Genomic DNA, 20791 nt, shown 5'->3' with positions numbered 1-20791 from the left:
TATATATACATTATCTGCTTAGGTGCCATTTAAAGGCTCTTATTTTAAAAAATGAGACAATTACCAGCCCTGCAGCTCTGGCAAGATAGTTTCAATTGTATATACTACTTACACTTATAACCAATATAGCCAAAGTAAAATTTCATTGCCATTGGCCTTCAATACAATGCTTGCATACAGAACTTCTGTTTCATGCTAAACATTGAATAAACAAGAACTACTTATGTCATATAGCAGTGACACCTAACAAAAAGCGATTTTCTCAGCGAAAGGAACAGAGCTGTCAACTGTCCTAGAAAGGCATAATGTCACCCAGAGGTGACATAGTGCAGTACAGTGTTGCTGCCGAGTTGACAATGAAGTGCCACTGTTATGCTCACTGAGAAGATCAATATTTTTGCCTAGAATTACTTAATTATCAACATGTGCTTTTGACTTTATTGTGGATGAAACAGGCAGGTAGTACACTGCATACAAGCATAGTGTTGCACGGAACTGACAGCAAAACTGAACTTTTGTCCAAAATTCTGGCACAAATTAACTATCAGTTTAGCTGAAAAAGCTGTTCATACTGGTTCCCTTATCACACGATGCAACACTCTTTGTGTGGATCATACTTGACAAATGTGTGGTGACACTAGTCCTTGACTAAAACTAAATGCAAACCGCTGCCTTGTCTTGCAATTCTATTCACCACATTAGGTCAGATCGATTAACATTATGCCCCGAGCTACATACCAAGGAGTGGCAGCCATTCCGTCACTGCACAGAACTTGACATGAAGTGCTGATAAACCATCTGTGAATTGCAATCTTAGCATCCATTGAAAAAAAAAAAAAAACAGAGAAAAACGTGCAAACATAAATTTCATGTACATCAGTTTCAAATCCAATACGTATAATAAATGATCGAGCCAATTGAACATATTTGCACAAAAAAATGCAGTTATGTTAGCTTCAAGTGAGAGTTAAAGTAAGGATTAAATTGATTGATTGATTGAAGGACATTTATTTTAAAAGGCCTTTGCAGGGGTGGCAAATATCATCAGACAGCACTTAATTCTCTCGATTTCAGGATGATATCTTGGAGAAGGTCCGAGTCAATAACATGGCCTTACTTGGTTGTTTAATATCCACAATTTGGAAAGTTACAATCAGATAAAGCTATCTGGCTTAGAGTGCTTAGTTGAGATGTTCAATGAATTCAAATGGAAAGGCATTTATAACACAGTAGGCTTCCTTTTTCTCAACTCGAAAGAGGCAGGAACTGTACATACCAACAAGGAACTGCCTTATAGATTCTATAATGTAACTGGTCTACCATGTTTGAAACATTGCTGCAAGACATTGACAGCATCATAGTTTGACAGCATCGCAGTGAAGCAATACCTTAGGAACACTTGAAAGAGGCTAACATTGTCACCTACCTGTTGTACAGGAGGCGTTTGAAGTCCTGGAACAGGGTGTCCTTGTTCTTGTCGAGGAAGCCTGTGATGGAGTAAGTCACTTCGCCTGCGTAGTGGAGAACGCGGAAGTGCTTCTGGTGCTCCAGTGACTTGTCTGTTGGTGTGAGCTGGGTATGCGGAAGGTGAGAAGTTATTGTTCCTTTCTAGTGCAGAGTAACGCAAAGTTCTGCGCAGATTATTGTGAAGCGCACTTACAAGCAGCATTTTGCCTTTGTCTTTTCTTTAACTGGAGATGTGGCAATTACTAACACTAGAAACACACAGAAACACAGAAAGTGGCTCCAAGTGCTTCAGTGCGGGAATCACTATCCTTACAAGAGCACATAGATTTTTAGGAGAGAGGTGTTTTGCCTCCTCCTGAAGTTTCTTTTCCTTAAGGACACTGACAAATTCAATGAGTGGTGAAATTTAACAAGCATTGCTAAATCTCTTCAGTTGTTTGTGATGCAGTAGTGTTACTGGGCATGGGTGAGCTTGGTTGAGTGGTAACCTTCTACTTCTGTATGCTGCGATTAATTCTCTGTCCACTCCATGCACGTCTATCTCCGTACATTAAAAGGACAAGCTCGGGCAGAGTAATCGCTGGCATGCCTCTGCAAGCCTAGATCTGCCTGTAACTAGCACCATCCTCCACACTAAAGTTGTGTGGCAACACACACAGAGTAAGATTCACAATGTCGCACAATCTTTCCGCACCTTTCATGTTTTAAAAGAGTATTGCAAAAGCCCAACTATATTTGAGGTTTCTTTTCCCTATTCAAACATATCAAATTTGCACTTCATGTTATATGTACAACCAAATAATCTTCAGTCCAAACCTGCAGTTCCGGTTTCATTACCATGGTTACTAGCTATCACGCCACTTGCCTTGTCAGAATCAGCACAATTGCACATTTTTTGTTTATGTTGTAGGTCTCTTTCCTTTAAAATTCTCCACACTTGTGTTATAGGCCAGTTGAAAAATTTTTTTTTCAGATTTTTTCTGAGAACAGCCCCAGCCTGGCTCACACCCACGAAACCAGCAAAAGGCACCATAATTTGCAGATTGCATGGGTTTGGTTGAAACCATTGCTTTCTCTGCCATACCACTACATTTGACATAACCCCTGTAGGTACCAATTTTGTCGATTCAAAGCAACTGAGGCGAAAATTCCAGGTTTTTCCAGATTGTAGACATCTTGTTTGTACGAGCGGCTCATCTGTGATTGGACCTGACATCACAAGCATGGGCCAGGCTGAGGGCCGTAGAGGTAGCATTCAGGTCAGCGAGCGACCAGCCAACTATAGAAAAAAAAAATTAAATTATGGGGTTTTACGTGCCAAAACCACTTTGATTATGAGGCACGCCGTAGTGGAGGACTCTGGAAATTTTGACCACCTGGGGTTCTTTAACGTGCACCTAAATCTAAGTACACGGGTGTTTTCGCATTTCGCCCCCATCGAAATGCGGCCGCCGTGGTCGGAATTCGATCCCGCGACCTCGTGCTCTGCAGCCTAACCAACTATAGAAAGCCAACTATACAGTGCCTATAGTAAGTTCGTCGGTACACTTTCTGAAGACAGCGAGTTAAGCTTGATCGTGTATAAGAGTGGAAAACACCTAGCTGAATTAGCATAACACAGCCTAAACTTCTGACGCCGCAAAGTTAAGGCTGCATGCAATGCGTGCACTTCACGGCATAGCCGGTATTGTGACACGCAGTACGCATTGAGATGTGCAATGATGATGATGACGACAACGACAATGACGTTAAAATCTTCTCTCTACGAGAGGAAAATGCAAATCTCCCACATCCTCCACTGTCATACAATTTCAAGTAGAAACACAACACAGAGCAAGAGCCTAAGCGAATTTTCTATATACAGAACCGGCAGTGACTATGTAGAACTTGCATTTTTGCTTAAAGATATCTGTATAATCGCATTCTGAAAATGAACTATACTCTGAAATGAAGCTGTTTTCATCTCTGTAAGTAGAGGCCGCATTAAAAAAATATATATTTGCTGACTTTTGCTGAACATTTGCTGAAATGGCTGTTGCTTTAAGAAAATTCTAGAAGACCATTGGGTTAGAAATTATTTGAGGCTAATTACTACACACTTTGAACTTGGTGTGAACAAAAAATATTACTATAAGCACAGGCCTAGTGTAATACATTGTTGGGGACATATGTCCATAGACTATGCCAGTGTGTGCCAAAATGCACCACTATGTCACCCTGAAATCCAATACTCTGGTTTTTGGACAGCACTTGGCCCATCAGTTTCATATCTGCAAAAATGCGCTTCGATTGCCTACAACAAAATACAGTTTTTTTTTTCAGCTCAGAGAGCTGGCAATTAACAAACCTTATTATACCTAAAGCAGCGCAGAACTCTTTCACCTCATTGGACAATGCACATCAGCAGTCTGCTAGCTGCTCACACAATCCTGACATGGACACAATAAGCATAGCTTCGAGCCAAAGTGCAGATTGGGTCAGGTTACTCAGAAATGTGCTTTGGTTAATGCTCACACGGTCTACGAGCGTCCATCTTCGATAGCACCTTTCTTGTGCAGCGATATGTTGCACAATCTAAATTCCACAACCTATTCCAACATTATTTGTCTCATTTAGCTCCATCACACTGCCAGCACTTTTTGTTGCTAATAAAAGTGCGAGATCTTTGCAAGCTACTCATCTGAGGCTGATAGACTCCTTAATCACATTGCACCTAATCTGCCTCCTCATTCACTCGACTAGCTTGATTTTGTGGTGGCTCAGGCCCACAGCTGTTTCAAGTTCCTGCACATCACAATATGGTTGCCACATGAAACATCTGCGGTCCAAGAAAAAACAGCACATGAGCTAGGGAAGTTTATATCTGCAAAAGTATGACTCACTCTTCTACTGGTGTAGTGCTTATGGTTCGCAAGCTTCTTGTCCAGTGTCTCCAGAAGCATCTGTAAATGAAAAGACAGCAGATAGTGCATGGTTATTCAGGATTTCGGAGTACTGAATAATCAGTTGCAAATAGCAAAAGCAATTGAATATAGCAAGAAATAGCAAAAAGCAAGGCATGGCCAACATACTGTTCTAACTATGTACTTTCTTTTTTGTCCAATAAGTTTGCTCCAGAGCACCATGTGATATCTTTACAAGATGTCTGAATCCAACTTGCTCATTTATATATCATCAATGGGGCAAGTCAGCAAACTCAATGGACAAATCCACACTTTAAAGCTTCCATAATAATTGCTCACTACATGAATTATGTACAATTCATCAGCTGCAACTGTCTAGCAACCATCCCTCCATTGTTGATTACGACAAAGAAAGGGAGATTGTGCCCAATTGAACAGAGATGACAATCGCGTAAGAAGTGTGGCCAGCATAGTCAATATAAAAATAGGCTGAGACAAGCAACGTGCACTTCAATACCCACCTCTAAAACATTACACAGGCGCATTCGTAAAAAGAAAGCAAGGATCATCTGGCCACATCAGGACACAGCCGATTGGCCTTTACTTTTCAGCAATAGAATGTACCTATTGCCTGTCATTATCTTGAACAAGTTTTTAAAAGCTTCCCTCACTTTTGTCTCTTCAAGTGAATTAAATGCAAAGGCAAACATTATTTTCATGGTAAAACTATAGGTGCAACTGCCCTGTTGATGCAGTTCTAGTTATTAACTTTTTATTTAATTACTTCGAGACATACACTGCAATTGTAGAATTGAAGGTGGTCACTGCTAAAGATGTGCCCATTCAGTTGGAATCAAACGAATTGTGCAAGCTTTCAGAAATAGTACATAAAATTTACATAAGACTGCCCAATGCACTAGGAACAAAATTAAGTGGAATCTCATATTTTATTGCCCATTTTGAAGGCATAAATCTTGAAACACTTGTTTCGGAATTCTCAACAAAAGCGTATGCTTATAGTGCTAGCTGGCTTCAACAGTACAGTTGCAGCAAGTGTGCTCAAGTAATTAAATAAAAGCTTAACTAGAGCAACAATAATTAGCCAATTCCGTACTGTGATTTTCTACTTATCTTCCACAAGGATCTTTTTTTCATTAATTGGTCTTAAAATGTACATATGCACACAAATATGAGGCGCTATTTCAGGCCCACTCACTAGCATTATCATGCTCACCTGCTCAGCAACCACTAATTATACTAACTTGATTGTACCATTGTTGAAGGATGGCGTGCTGATTGATCTAGAAAAACTGGCCACCCTGTATACGCAATGCCTCATGACCTCGAGCATACCAGAATCTTGGAAGAACGCTACCATAATCCTAATCCATAAGAAAGGGGACGCCAAAGACCTGAAAAATTATAGACCGATCAGCTTACTGTCCATTACCTACAAAGTATTTACTAAGGGAATCGCAAATAGAATCAGGAACACCTCAGACGTCTATCAACCAAAGGACCAGGCAGCATTCCGTAAAGGCTACTCAACAATATACCATAATCACACTATCAATCGGGTGATAGAGAAATGTGCGGAATATAACCAACCCTTATATATAGCTTTCATTGATTACAAAAAATAGTTTGATTCAGTCGAAACCTCAGCAGTCATGGAGGCATTGCGGAATCAGGGTGTAGACGAGCCATATGTAAAAATACTGAAAGATATCTATAGCAGCTCCACAGCCACCGCAGTCCTCCATAAAGAAAGCAACAAAATCCCAATAAAGAAAGGAGTCAGGCAGGGAGATACGATCTCTCCAATGTTATTCACAGCATGTTTACAGGAGGTATTCAGAGACCTAAATTGGGAAGAATTGGGGATAAGAGTTAGTGGAGAATACCTTAGTAACTTGCAACTCGCTGATGATATTGCCTTGCTTAGTAACTCAGGGGACCAATTGCAATGCATGCTCACTGACCTGGAGAGACCAAGCAAAAGGGTGGGTCTAAAAGTTAATCTGCAGAAAACTAAAGTAATGTTTAACAGCCTCGATAGAGAACAACAGCTTACGATAGGTAGCGAGGCACTGGAAGTGGTAAGGGAATACATCTACTTACTGCAGGTAGTGACGGCGGATCTGGATCATGAGACTTAAAAAATCAGAACAATAAGAATGGGCTGGGGTGCGTTTGGCAGGCATTCTCAGATCATGAACAGCAGGTTGCCATTATCCCTCAAGAGAAAAGTGTATAACAGCTGCATCTTACCAGTACTCATGTACGCGGCAGAAACCTGGAGGCTTACGATAAGGGTTCTACTTAAATTGAGGACGACGCAACGAGCTATGGAAAGAAGAATGATGGGTGTAAAGTTAAGGGATAAGAAAAGAGCAGATTGGGTGAGGGAACAAACACGAGTTAATGACACCTTAGTTGAAATCAAGAAAAAGAAATGGGCATGGGCAGGACATGTAACGATAACCGATGGACATTAAGGGTTACGGACTGGATTCCAAGGGAACGGAAGCGTAACAGGGTGCGGCAGAAAGTTAGGTGGGCAGATGAGATTAAGAAGTTTGCAGGGACGACATGGCCACAATTAGTACATGACCAGGGTAGTTGGAGAAGTATGGGAGAGGCCTTTGCCCTGCAGTGGGCGTCGTAACCAGGCTGCTGCTGATGATGATTGTACCATCGACAACCATTTAACATGCCAAGGAGTTGGTGAGAGAGTGTGAGAAGGTACCACACTTGCATTGCATCAGCCACGCGTACAACTAAGAAGTTTCACCTTTCTTACTGTTTTCATCCGTGCTACAGAACAATGTATACACACAACGTTATCACCAGCCACAATTCCCCGTGCAAACTGAACGCAAAAAAATATTTTGGATTAAGAAAGCCAATCGGCAAGCACTCTTGATGACGAGACGTGTTAGCAAAAGTGCTCAAGAATCTTGGTTCCTCAGAAGTTTTTTTTTTTACATTACTGTATTTGTTTCATCAACGTGAGCTATCCTCAGTCTGAATGGTGAATGCAAGAAATTTTCTCCTCGGACACTTGCCTCATCAGTAACCTTGCCAACGTTGAGGCACGCCTCGTCAGCTAAGGCAATGATTCCACGGTGTGGCTCCTCAACGAGGTCGCAGATGATCTTGTTGTTGAAGTAGGGAACATCCTGCCACTGAATTCCTTCTCGTAGATACTCTTCCTGCTCTTGCTTGAGAACCAGCTCGATGAACAGCTGCTGCAGCTTCTCGTTGCAGTAGTTGATGCAGAACTGTTCAAAACTGCAAATGCATGAAGGCAACGAAACATCAAGAAAAGCTGTGACAGTATATGAGGATAAAGTGCGGTATACAGAATACACGAGTCCATGAACTAAAATATTTCACTGCAAAATGGGTAAGACGTGTAACGACAAGACGTAGAGAAATGTATGAACTACTCATCGCTAGAAGAAAATGTCAAGATATGCCACAGCAGCAACTTGAGAAATTTACATTTGTGAATTTTAAGAATGCAGTCGAGTTGTTGCAATGACATTGCATCTGATATGGAAATAGCATTGTTAAGTCCGATATTAAGTCTGGCAAAGGCTCGCAAGGCCAGGATGGATACCGGCAGTCTTGGTTTCTCTGGAGAAAACGCAGGGCCCATCTTCATTAACGAACACCTTACTGCTGACAACAAGAGGCTGTTTGCTCAGGCCTTAGCACTCAAGAAAGAAAAAGGATGGCGCTTCCTATGGACTAAGAATTGCCGTATTAACGCACGCAAGTCCGAAGACAGCCGAGTTCACCGCATTAACTGTGAAGCGGACCTTTCTGTTATCTCTTAACCTGAATCACGTGCATAATGTCAATCCGTCCCCAACAGACCTCTTATGGCTTCATACTTCACACCGTCCGAACTAGATTCTTACCTTAAGCCTCCTTGCCGATCCCTCGTACATTTTAATGCACGCAGCTTACGGAAAAATTTTGATGACATTTATCATTTCCTATCATCTATTCAGCACCACTTCTCGATCATATGTGTTAGTGAAACCTGGCTCAGCGAAGCCGATAACAACTTGTACTCTTTTTCATCTTATACGCCAGAATACTGTCACCGGAGTGACAGCTGTCATGGCGGCGCAGCTGTCTTCATTTCTTCAGAGTTAGAATATTCCAGGCGTCGGGACTTAACAATTAATCAAGTAAATTGTGAATCAGTGTGGATTGAGCTGAACGCATCATTTCTCGATATTGACGCCAAAAATTTAGTAGTTGGTTCTATTTATCGATCACCGTCGTCATCCTTGAATGATTTTTGTTTAGAACTAAACCATGTTTTGCACACGCTATCGCTAGAATGTAAAAACATCATTATTATGGGTGACATCAATATTAATCTTCTAGATGTTCACACTTCATCATACACTGCTTATACAGATACATTGAATGGACATGGCCTCGAATCACTTGTAATTGTACCTACTTGGCGGAATATAAATGGTCCGGATACACTAATTGACCATGCATTGTCGAATCTCATGGTTACACCTGGATCTGGTGTCATTGAAGTTTCACTAACTGATCATTATCCAATATTCGTGCGTATAAATTCTAATATCAATATTCCAGATATGCATGTTAAAAGAAAAATTCTCGACAAAACTTCATTTGTTAGGAAAATCGCCGAAGTTAATTGGTACCCCGTTACGTCGCAAAATAATCCAGAAATCGCCTTCGAATTGTTTTGCAATATAATTTCTAACGCTACTTCCGAATCAACCACAATAACCACGAGTAAGAAAAGGTTCGCTTTTCCTCGTTGTCCGTGGATGACTGATAATCTTCTGAAATGCGTGCGCAGAAAAGATAATCTTTATAAAAAAACAAAAAAGAAGCCATTTAATTTAACCCTGCTCACTCGTTACAAGTGCTACTCGAATATTTTGAGCAGGCTTCTTAAAAACGCTAAAAAAGAGCATTATGAAAAGGAAATTGACCGTGCTGGCAACGATTCTAAAAAGCAGTGGAATATTATCAATGAATTTTTAAATAGAACATCGCCAAATCCCGCCATAACTGCTATTCAAGTTGGGGAACAAACCCTTAATAATCCTTCAGCCATCGCTAACGCCTTTGCCGATTCTTTTTGCCCCGACCAGCCACGTCTCTCAGTTCACATCGACAAGGCTTATCATCGTTTGCCACACAGTTTTTTTCTCGGTCCAGTTTCCCCAGAAGAAGTGCGCATGACCATTCTGAGCTTAAAGAACACTGGAGCTGGTTTAGATAACCTCAACTCATCTCATGTAAAGCTTATAGCTCATCTTATCAGTGACACACTCTCACACATAATAAATCTAATATTCAAAACTGGCGTCTTTCCTAGCTGCTTAAAAATCGCCAAAGTTATTCCTGTTTTCAAAAAGGGTAGCAAGAACTCGTTATTAAACTACCGCCCTATATCTATTTTATCATTTTTCAGCAAGATAATTGAAAAGTTATTCGTAGTACGTTTAACTAGCTATTTCACAAAGTTCAGTATTTTGTCCTCTTATCAATTTGGCTTTCGATCTGGTTATTCAACTGAATTAGCGCTCATTACTTTAACCGATCATCTTAAAACAGCCATTGACACAGGTAAATTGGCTGGTACCTTGTTTATTGATTTTTCTAAAGCATTCGATTCATTAAATCATGACATACTTTTTGCTAAACTAAACGCTGTTGGCGTGTGTGGTCCAGCACTTTCCCTAATTCGCAGTTATTTACATGATCGAAAACATATCGTCTCTATTTCTGATACACATTCGCGTGCCAAAATAACTAACATAGGGGTTCCACAAGGCTCAATACTAGGACCAATTTTATTCCTCGTGTACATCAATGACCTTCCAGAATACATTACACATTCCAGTTGTATTTTATACGCTGATGACACAACAATTTATTCTTCTAACACTTCCTTGGTATCGCTAATATCTCACCTTAATGCCGACGTGGTTAAAATCGTTAATTGGTGCCGAGATAATATGCTCAGTATTAATGCTACTAAATCGCAATTTGTAATTTTTTCATCCGCGCAAAAAAGTGTACAGGAGAAGCCATGCATTAACATTGGTTCGACTTCGCTTCAGGCTGTTGACCATGCAACATTTCTTGGAGTTGAACTGGACAGTCATTTAAAATTTACAAATCACATATCATTATTAACGCGTAAAACAGCATATGGTATCAGAATACTAATCAAAGTCCGCCCATATTTTCCTATACGTATATTAATTTCACTCTACTACGCATTTATTCACAGCCACATCTCTTACTGCATTTCTTCTTGGGGTAATACTTACGCAACTCACTTGGCACCCCTGCAACACACACAAAACCAAGCTCTGAGAATAATAAGTTACAGCCATTTTTCATGTAGTGCTCTGCCATTACTCCGCACATATAATATTATGTCCGTAGTGGATTTAAATAAATGTTGTCTTAGTGTCCTGACTTATAAATTTTGTCGAGGTGAACTACCAATTTTGTTGATATCAAAAGACCAAACCCCCCATTTCACTGGCACTCGATTTTCACACCATAATAACTACCTCCTACCGCAACCAAGGACTAACTACGGCAAACTTACCGCGAACTTTTTAGCAACATCAATATGGAATTCACTACCACCCTCCATTAAATCATCTCCTTCCATTCATTTATTTAAGAGAAAAATTCGTCGCCACTTCTTGGGAAAGTGATTGTGTTGTATAATTTTTACGCTTCTGTATGTCAAATAATACTCCTTGGATCTGCTTTTCGTGTTTATCCTTTGTTGTTGTTACTATGACTCGACTTTGTTTGTTAATACTTACTGTGCCTAGGATTGCTACTGCTGTTGTTAACCGCATTAAGTAAACTTTTTCTAGGTATTTTTTGTTGGAGGTCCCTCCTCAGTCTTTGACTATGGGACCTCCTAGAGTTACTTCTGTAAAACATTTCAAATGCTCAATAAACTGAAACTGAAACTGAATTAGTTATACTAATCATATATTTCTTACACGCTGCTATTGGCAAAAGACACATTCGATTTACTTTGTTATATCTGATAACTTGCTATATACGCGTTCATGATATCAACGTTTGACTACAAATACACCTAGGGTCCAAACTACATTTAGAGGGTTGTGCAGCTGAATCACAAAAATTCAGTTTTAACGCGCATAATATCCGTCACTAAATAAAATGCATGGAGTTGTGAGACCAGTTATAGATGGCACAGCGGCCCATTGTCGCACCTGTTGTTGTCGAAGATCTCAAATCCGTAGATGTCGAGAACTCCAATGACTGTGTTCTTGCGACCAAGTATACCGTTGGTGCGTACCTCAATAGCCTCGTTCACTCGGCCCACAATCCAGGAGAACATGCGCTCGTAGATGGCCTGGTTTTGATCAATCAATCAATCAATCAATCAATCAATCAATCAATCAATCAATCAATCAATCAATCAATCAATCAATCAATCAATCAAATGTGGGATTATAATCAAAAACAGTAGAGGTCACACAGAGAAGCTTTATCACAATACCCTTCCAGGCCTTTTCAAACTTTGACACACCAAAAGCAAGAGAGGTTACTCCTCAATAGAGCTTTACGCCTGAAAACTTCAGACTTGTTTGTCAAAATATGTGTCACCACTTGAAGCGGTTCAGTACACAACATGCCAAGTAAGGATGTTCGAATTCGTCTATTAACCAAGTGCAGAGCAGTGCATAAATTCTTATCTCCTGGCACCCATTGATATGCACCCGAATCCGACAAAAGCACAGCTGCAAATATGGTAGCATTATTTGGTAGTATTATGTTTTATTTGATGTATTATGAGCTGGTCCACTAAACATGCTGATAACAAAGTGCAAACTTGAGCCAGTTGGTACATACTTACGTGAACAAACAGCACTTTTGAACTGGAAGTGTTTGTCACCTCCCTTTTTATCCTATCCAAAAACACTGTTTCTTCACATATGCTGCTCTAACCCAAGCGTTCCATATTGAAGCCTGAACCACGGTATATACAACATGCATTGACAAATACGTGGAAAAGCAGAAACCTTCTGTATTTATTTTCAGTCATTTGCATTTCTATTTGTGCTAGTAACATTCGAAGCTGACACCGAAGAGTGGAAGGCTCACCTTGGCAAAGGCGTCCCGCCCATAGACGGCCTCTGTGACCGTGTGCCCCTTCTGCATGACCTCACCGCCAGCTGCAATGACCCGGAGGCACAGTGCCTGGCTCAGGTCCTTCTCGGACACAGAGAGGAGCTGACCGAGTTGCTTGAGGCTGCCCTTGGTCTTGGCCTGGTCCTCCTCGACCACAAAGCTCACTTCCCCCTGGGAAAGAAGTTTTAGTAATACTACACATTTCGCTTACAGCTGGCTTGTGCTGCATTACTGAGGTAAGGGAAAGCATCCATCCAAGTGTAGCACGATGCTGCAGAGGAAACTCAATACAGGTTTCTTGGATAGCTACCTTCACAGTTGAAGAAAAATTCCTCCTGGTTCACAGATGAGAACCTAGGACTGCCTTTCTGGGTGTTTTCCATTTTCAGTCCATTCTTATTCAGACAGTCCACTGTATTGCACTTATAGATTCAAGTTTTTACAGTGATTATCAGGCATGGGAATGTTGCATCATGAGAAATAACATTCCAGCAAATATTAAATATTAGCCAACAATTAATCACTTATTCCCAGATACACAGCTATTTGACATTTCCTGGTCACTGACCAGGTGGCACACAGACACTCAAGAGTTTTACAGTGAATTATAGCAATAGCACAAGCTTTTGGGCCAGTTGATGCATGATGAACTTGAAAAAGGGGGTACCAGCAAAATATAAAGGACGCACACACAAGGAGCGAATTATAGTAGCTGCTCATCATCGAGTGTTTAGGCTTAGTCAGTGTGTGAGGAGTAGGACATTCCTAATAAATATGATGGGAAGCGATAAAAATCTTGCCACAACATTCCCAGAACAATGCCTTTGTTAATTTTTTACTAGACGTAGTCTGTTGAAACAAAATCACAACCCACTAATACAGTCAATAACAAGGTTGCATATAACCTGAAAACCTACCTTAATCATATATATTTGGCATTCATTATATAAACATATATTTGTTACCTGTTGGTATAGGGAAGACAATTTTCGGATTCACTTCTTTATATTTGTTCACTTATCATGTCCAGGATCAATATACTATTGAGATTTGACTGCAGTAGATGAGGTGTATTACTCTCAACAAATATGACATAAGAATAAGGGTGAGAAGGAGGCCTTTCAAGTGAGCAGTAGCAACGCATCAGCTTGAAACTTGGTATGAGAGGAGAGTCCTTTTGATATCAGTCATGAACTCCAGAGACAGAATAAATATGTGGGTGTGAAAAAGCACAAAAATAATACCCCCCCCCCCCCCCCCCAAAAAAAAAGGTTGGAAAAAATTGAAAGCTTAGTATCTAGAAGCTAACTAAGGTACCATATTGCTATTCTGACTTCCTTCAAGTATACGTTACTGGGCATTGCTGCATCACGGCAGGAGCTAAACAGAGACGTACCAGGTGCACGATGGCAGCCACAATCTTCCACAGTGTGTCGCACTCGGCCTGTGAAAATCCAAGCAGCTTCAATGCCGAGCAGACTTGCTTGAAGTCGGCCCGGTCGTTGATAGTCTCCACCTTTAATTACATGGAGCAAGGGTGCAACATTAGCAGGCCTCTGAACTTCAAGATACAAACTACATATGAGTAAGTACACAAGTCTTGCAAGTCAATTCATATTTGTTAGAAATTAGCCTAAAAAAGTGCACTTATACCCTCCACCACAGCGCGAGTTAAAACCAGAGATGTCAGTCCTGCATATGCCAGTTAGGTATTCTTTCCCGTATGAACTAGGATTACGTGAGCTTAATCAGTACTAGCTAATTTCTTTAGTCCTAGTGGCCACCAACTAAGAGAGATGATGCAATTCTGTAAATGTGATAGCCTTTGCCATATCCCTTAAGTTAACCACCAGTATAAGAAAGAAAGAAAGAAAGAAAGAAAGGAAGAATTCGACAGGATGTCAGTGTCACATCAAGTATAGCATTTTGACCACCCCAACAAACGGAGAATGCTATCATGACTAGTTGGCTACTCATCACTAACAGCATGAAAAAGGGGAAGCCAAAGACAAGGCATCAACACTAGTGCCGACTCGCAAACTTAGTTTTCATAGATGTATGACAATTTAAAGAGAGAAACAGCAAAGGAGCACGACAACAAGCAAACTACTGCATGTATGCATATATGGCATGAACAGTGAAGAATGCTTCGAAAAGGTGCTCTTATCACTGACGGGAGAAAAGTTCCACAGTGTATCACACGTGAGCTATGGCCAAAACTTCCAGACAAGGACAAGTCCTGAAACGTATGTGAACAGTGAATTTAAGGCTCACCACTGTTTTGAAGTACAGGGCAGAGGACCTACCATTAGCAGAGTGTGACAAACTATGTCAATCTGGAGTTCGACAAAATCACTCAACATGGTACAAGGGTCATTCAAGTAAAATTCTCTCTAAAGTGCCACAGTTATCACAGTAGGGATTGGAGGTTTGCCCTGTATGACAAAGATAACTGTTTGTGAATGCTACATTTAATCGATGGTAGTATATTCTTCTGACTGAAGAGGAAGTAGCCACAGAACTCTTGACCTTGCTCTGGTGTCAACTGACTGCCGGCAACTGTTTGCTTCTTGGTGAAGCAGCAGACTCTAGAGGCGACCATTTTCTTCATAAGCATATTCTTTTGTTTCATGATACAGAAAGGCCTGAACTTTTTGCCATCTGTCATTGTGAGGTTTAGTTGTGTTTTTTGCACTCATTGTCAGGTTTAGTTGTACACTCTCCCCTGGAATCTCTTCGTCGCCTTCCCCCCTCCCTACGCAAAACAGCATGTTAGCAGTCATATGCATAGTGGCAAAAATCTCTGCTTTCCAACAAAAGGTTTCTCTATCTCGACTGTATAAGCCTAACATCTAGAACACCTTCGTTAAAAATGTTCTGGCTTGTTGCATGCATTTTCTCCCTTTTAAATTCTTGTGAATAGAAGTAATGGAAGTAATAAAGGTGCACTTTGTCCTTTCAGCCAGTCTTTTGTGCCGTTCGCTGCACCAGCTTTGTGAATTCAACATCCCTGTACCATCCAAAGCTTCCCACTAAAATTACTGGAGGGAAACATGGCATTAACATTGTTTAACCACCTTAGGATTGATGGGTAATACATGCATCATTCCTTTATTAGGCATGGCTTTGTTAAGAAAGCACTCTGCAAGTTTCTTTTATTGTTATTTTCTATTCTTAACATTTTTAGAGCAATGGAATCTTTTACTTTGACACTGCAGCTACTTCATTCCATTACATATTTTCAGCTGCATCTTGACACTTCTGAACATATGTGTCGTCAGATTTGAATGGCTTCTGGTCAGTAAATGAATGAATATTTCAGATATTTTGAAGAGTTCTCCTTATTTTTATTGTTCTGAGAACAATACTGAAGAAAATTTAGAGGATAAATTAAGCCAATCAAAAGCATTGCGACATAGCAAACCTGAGATGGCAATACAGTCGACTTCCTTTAATTCAATCCTGACGGGACCAACGAAGCTGGTCAAATTATCCGGCGGGTCTAATTAAATAGAAAGCATAAAAAAACGACGAAACATGCCGTTTGTTTACTTGGCAGCAGTTGCCTTTAAAGTTCGTTTCGCCACAATACAGTCCTGTTATGCGTCGAAGTATACTAAGCGGTGGGGGGGGGGGGGTAGGTGACACTGTTTCGGGACATAACACGTGTTCCTTAATTTACACGCGCACATGTGCAGCTTCTGGTCACAGTACAGGCGCCGAGACACCTGATAAGTTTGCTGGCCGGTCTTCAAAATTTTAGACAGACCCCCGCACTTTTGCTGGCTTTAAACGTACGCTCGACTTTCGAAGCTTTTTCATCTCGCCACCTTCGTTTTCGCCAACTTTCCCAAAACACAGATGGTTTTTCTCTGCTTGCCGGGGCACGTCGAGCGCGCGCATGTGAAGTTAAGGAACGCGCACAGGACCCCATTAACGGTCTCACATACGAGACACGTATGGGGGGGGGGGCGCAAACGAGGACTCAAATTGCCCCCGCAAGGTTACAAATAGCTCTGAATGGTTGACAGTATGCGGAATAGGCGTCTAGGTGCTTGCACAGGAGAGGGCACGTGTGCGCCTATATAATTAGGTTAGAAAGGCGTACATGTTTCGTGAAAGTCACCCCTTTGCATTCTTGGTACGCTACACTGCATAACACCACTGTATTGCGGAGAAGATGATTGGTCACGTTCAAATTATTAGGCGAAGACCAATTTTAAGATCAAGATAACGAAAGCTTGGGCCTATAAAGATGCATGGTTGCCGACCGGGACCTTCGGTCTGGATCGAATTAACTGTATCGTACTAACGGAGATCTATTGTTAACGTAAACAGAAGGTCGATCGAAGCCAGGACAAAGTTTAAAAAATCCGTCATCCCAACAACCCATCGTTAAACAAGTAACATAATTCTGCATTGTGACAAATAAGTTATCCCATTAGCCCATCGTTAGACAAAAAACGTAATTCCCACGCGGAACGAAGGGCTGTTCCGGCGGCGCATGTAGACAGATGTGCCAGAATGCCTCTTAGGCTAACCATTGCCACATAGCAAATTTGAGATGATAATATTAGGTTAAAGCAAGCTACCAGATGGTTGTTCAAAGCTAGAAGGAAAAAGTTTAGACAAATCTATCATATATCCCATCTATCCATCATTCCCACGCTGGATGAAGTGCGCTACCAGCAGCTCAAGTACACATACATAGTGCCAGATTCCACATAGTATAATTTCAGTACGAAACTCAATACTATCAACCTGTAGCTACGTACCTTGGGCGAGCCTCCCTGCCGGGTGTAAAAGTACAGCTGGGGCTCGTGCTTGAGGCCATAGGAAGACAGCTGTGCATCAGGTGCTCCATACAGCAGCTCATAGAAGGCATGGAAGTTTCGCTCACCAGGCTGCTGGTAGATCACACGGGACTACACAGACATCAAAGAAAAAAACCAGAAAAAGAGTAATGAATTAAATCTAATTCCACTGCACTCTGTTACAAGCTTTTGATACCGTAATAGTTCCTTCGTTGTTGGCTTAGTGCAACACACAGCATAGTTAGGCAACATACAAAACAAAAAGGCAGCATGTGACTGCCAACTAGGCACTACATTAAAAGGCAATTGGCTTGTTTCTTTGTTTTGTGAAAGGCTCTTACATAAGTAAGCTGCCTTGGGAAAAAAAAAGATATATATGTATATATATATATATATATATATAGGATTGTAGAACACCTTCAGACACCCCCGATCGAGTTGTTTCCTTTACTATACATCTCACATAGTCCTTTTTTCTGGATTGCAAAGCAAGCCTGCGAAATATGAAGAAAGCTAGTTAGTTAGTTAGTTAGTTTGGGTTTAGTGGCACAAAGGCAACTAAGGCCATGCTGCGCCAGTCACAAGACAGAATAAAAAGGACCGTTAGGGCAGGTAAACCTGCATTACATTATAGCTGGTGTAAATAGCCAGTTTTTTCTAAAAAGTCGAAGAGGTTAGGAAATGGCACTAGGGGGTCATCTGCTAGTAATAGGGTAGGGTGTAATGGGATGTGAAATTTATACAGGCTGTGTAAAAACCTCCTTCTCAGTGTATCGATGTGTGGACATGTTATTAAGATGTGCATGACTGTAAGAGCTTCATTACATTTTTCGCAAGTTGGCGGGTTTTCTTTTCGGAGAAGGAAATTGTGCGTCAGATGTGTGTGTCCAATTCGAAGTCGACACAAGATCACCTCGTAGAATCGTTGCTGGTGACTGCATGATTTCCACTCTCCAATGACAGGTTTAATTAGATGAAGCTTGTTGCTTAAACAGGTGTCCCAATCGCGTTGCCATTTTGACGTCAAGGCCTTCCGAATCGCATTGACATTGTCTTTATATGGAAGTGCTGTATTTTGAATGTTTTTGTACGCTGCCATTGATGCGCATCTATCTGCCGCTTCGTTACCCAATATACCAACATGGCTTGGTACCCAGCATAACTTAATTGATCTGCCATATTTGTTTGACGTTAATGCATTCAAAATATCGCCTAACAAGGGTTCACTTTGGGATTTCATGTGTAGAGCCTTCAGTACGCTTAATGAATCTGTGTATATGACAGTGTTTTCAAGTTTGTCAGCAATGATCTTTTGAACTGCCGTCCATATCGCGTACACTTCGGCTGTGTAGACAGATGCATGCTGAGGTAATCGAATACATGTTTCCCAATTTTCTGTTACAGCCCCTACACCCACGTGTTTTTCCGTTTTGGAGCCATCAGTATAAAATTCTATGTAGTTTATGTACTTGTCTTGAAGAGATCGGAATTCTTGTATAATGTGTTGATGTGGTGTGTCTCTTTTCTTTAGATGTGTTAGTGTCCAATCACATAACGCTGTGAAATCACACCACGGGGGTAAACGTTCTGGCTTTCTGGCAACCTGGAGGACTTCCCGAGGGATGTCATAATCCCGACAGTATTCCTCGTATCACAAGATAAGCGGCCTAATCATGTTTGGTTTATTTGTGTAATGTAAGCGTGAGCTGCACTTTGTGGCGATGTTATAGCATATGTGTTGTGGTGAGGATCGGATTCTGAGTATGTAGGAAAAAGTTAGTAGCGCTCTGCGATGCTGTAAAGGAGGTTCATTACATTCAACATGTAAGCTCTGTATAGGTGATGTTCTGTAAGCACCGCATGCTAGTCGTAGTCCTAAGTTGTGGACTGGATCAAGTCGTCGGACGTAAGATAGTCTGGCTGAACCATATGTAATGCTACCATAGTCTAATATGCTACGCACCAAAGTGCGGTAGATGTGTAGCAGGCATTTACGGTCAGAGCCCCACCGTTTCCGGGAGAGGATTTTTAGAATGTTAAGTGCATTGTTCGCTTTGATTTTAATACTATTGATGTGTGCGAGAAAGTTCAACTTTTTATCAAACAGAACACCCAGAAACTTGTGTTCTTGTTTCACGGGTAGTGTGGCATCCTGTAGTTTGAGGATGGGATCTGGTTGTAGGCCTCTTTTTTGTGTGAAGACAACACTAATCGTTTTTTCACTTGAGAAGCGAAAGCCGTTTTCAGATATGAAGAAAGCCATGTGAAGGAGTGTTTGCACAGTGGTATTGTGCTGCTCTCAAGCGTACGTTCGGTGGACAAGGTCGGCTGCATCGTGACTGGCGACGAAGTGGCAGGGCGTTCTTAAACTCGTCGGCAGCGCTCGGCCAACAGCATGCATTTTCGATGTCATCCGACGGCTCGCGCACCACCATTCCAGTACGATTTCTAACTTTTCATGCCATTCCTGTCAAACTCCTGAAAATTATTAATCAAATAGTCCTAATTAATTAAGTCAATTAAATGACAGGTGGAAAGTGATGAATATTAATTGTTTTGTGGGATACTTTTAATCAATCAATCATTCATCGATATTACCAACCATACTGTAGTCCCGAGTTTCAAGGGGTACCTCCATAACTGTGGCTAGCATGTTTACCGAGTACCTTTGTTTAGTACCAAGAAAAACTAGAATAGAAGATGAGTGCCCCTATTTCCGGACCATACTGTAAAAGCACATAATTCTACAGCACTAATTCTTGGTGAATTGGGGACTTCGTGCATATTCACAGGTGCTAAACTTTGCAATTTTGGGTTTGTGCTTTACGGCTCACATGAGCTCCTTTGCATTTATTTTAATACTTCTTTTACCGAATTTGCAATTCTATTTTTACAAAACTGATGTGGTCTGCCAACATAATCACGACGCAGCAGAAGCTGGGCAAAGATGACTAAGTGCTTCTAACGGCCTGCCTCACTGATGAAAGCACTGCATGCTGTCTGACTCATTGAAGTTATTAAAGTATGGCGCTCTCTTTGTGAGGCTGGAAATTCGCTATACAAAATTTGGCAGGACTGGTCTAGTGCAGGCTCGCGTAGACAAGTAAACCAATTGCGCTACGTTTGAGGCGGTAAAGCCTGCAGTACTAGCCAGCAAAATAAGTATTTAGCTTATAGGACAGTGTTCATGTTTTCTCCCTGAATACTTTGCGACCTTAAATATTGTGACATTTTCCAAATGTGAAAGTCACATAAATGAAGGACACACGAAAACAAACAGGTTTACAGTATATGGGACTCTGATAACCTGTATATATGGTCACATTACAAACTTGCTTTCACAGTACATATGTACAAGACAGGAAAGTGCAAAATATTTGCTGTGTTATTTAACATGTG

At 41.1% G+C, this 20791-nt stretch overlaps 1 protein-coding gene across 1 annotated transcript in view; it reads right to left on the bottom strand.

The window, feature by feature from the left end:
* Window positions 1–20791, bottom strand: part of Myo31DF (Unconventional myosin ID) — a 112872-nt gene that overhangs the window by 28414 nt on the left and 63667 nt on the right. Inside the window, exons 5-11 of the mRNA XM_065425975.1 lie at window positions 17354–17503; window positions 13975–14094; window positions 12552–12749; window positions 11657–11799; window positions 7439–7664; window positions 4350–4409; window positions 1427–1572 (exon numbers count right to left, since the gene is read on the bottom strand). Coding sequence (XP_065282047.1) covers window positions 1427–1572; window positions 4350–4409; window positions 7439–7664; window positions 11657–11799; window positions 12552–12749; window positions 13975–14094; window positions 17354–17503 — 1043 coding nt within the window. The remainder of the gene's footprint in view (window positions 1–1426; window positions 1573–4349; window positions 4410–7438; window positions 7665–11656; window positions 11800–12551; window positions 12750–13974; window positions 14095–17353; window positions 17504–20791) is intronic.

Source organism: Dermacentor albipictus, chromosome 1 (assembly GCF_038994185.2).
Source record: "Dermacentor albipictus isolate Rhodes 1998 colony chromosome 1, USDA_Dalb.pri_finalv2, whole genome shotgun sequence".
Lineage (NCBI taxonomy): Eukaryota > Metazoa > Arthropoda > Arachnida > Ixodida > Ixodidae > Dermacentor > Dermacentor albipictus.
The sequence above is the reverse complement of the archived record's forward strand: the minus strand, read 5'-3'. Positions and strand labels throughout refer to the sequence as shown.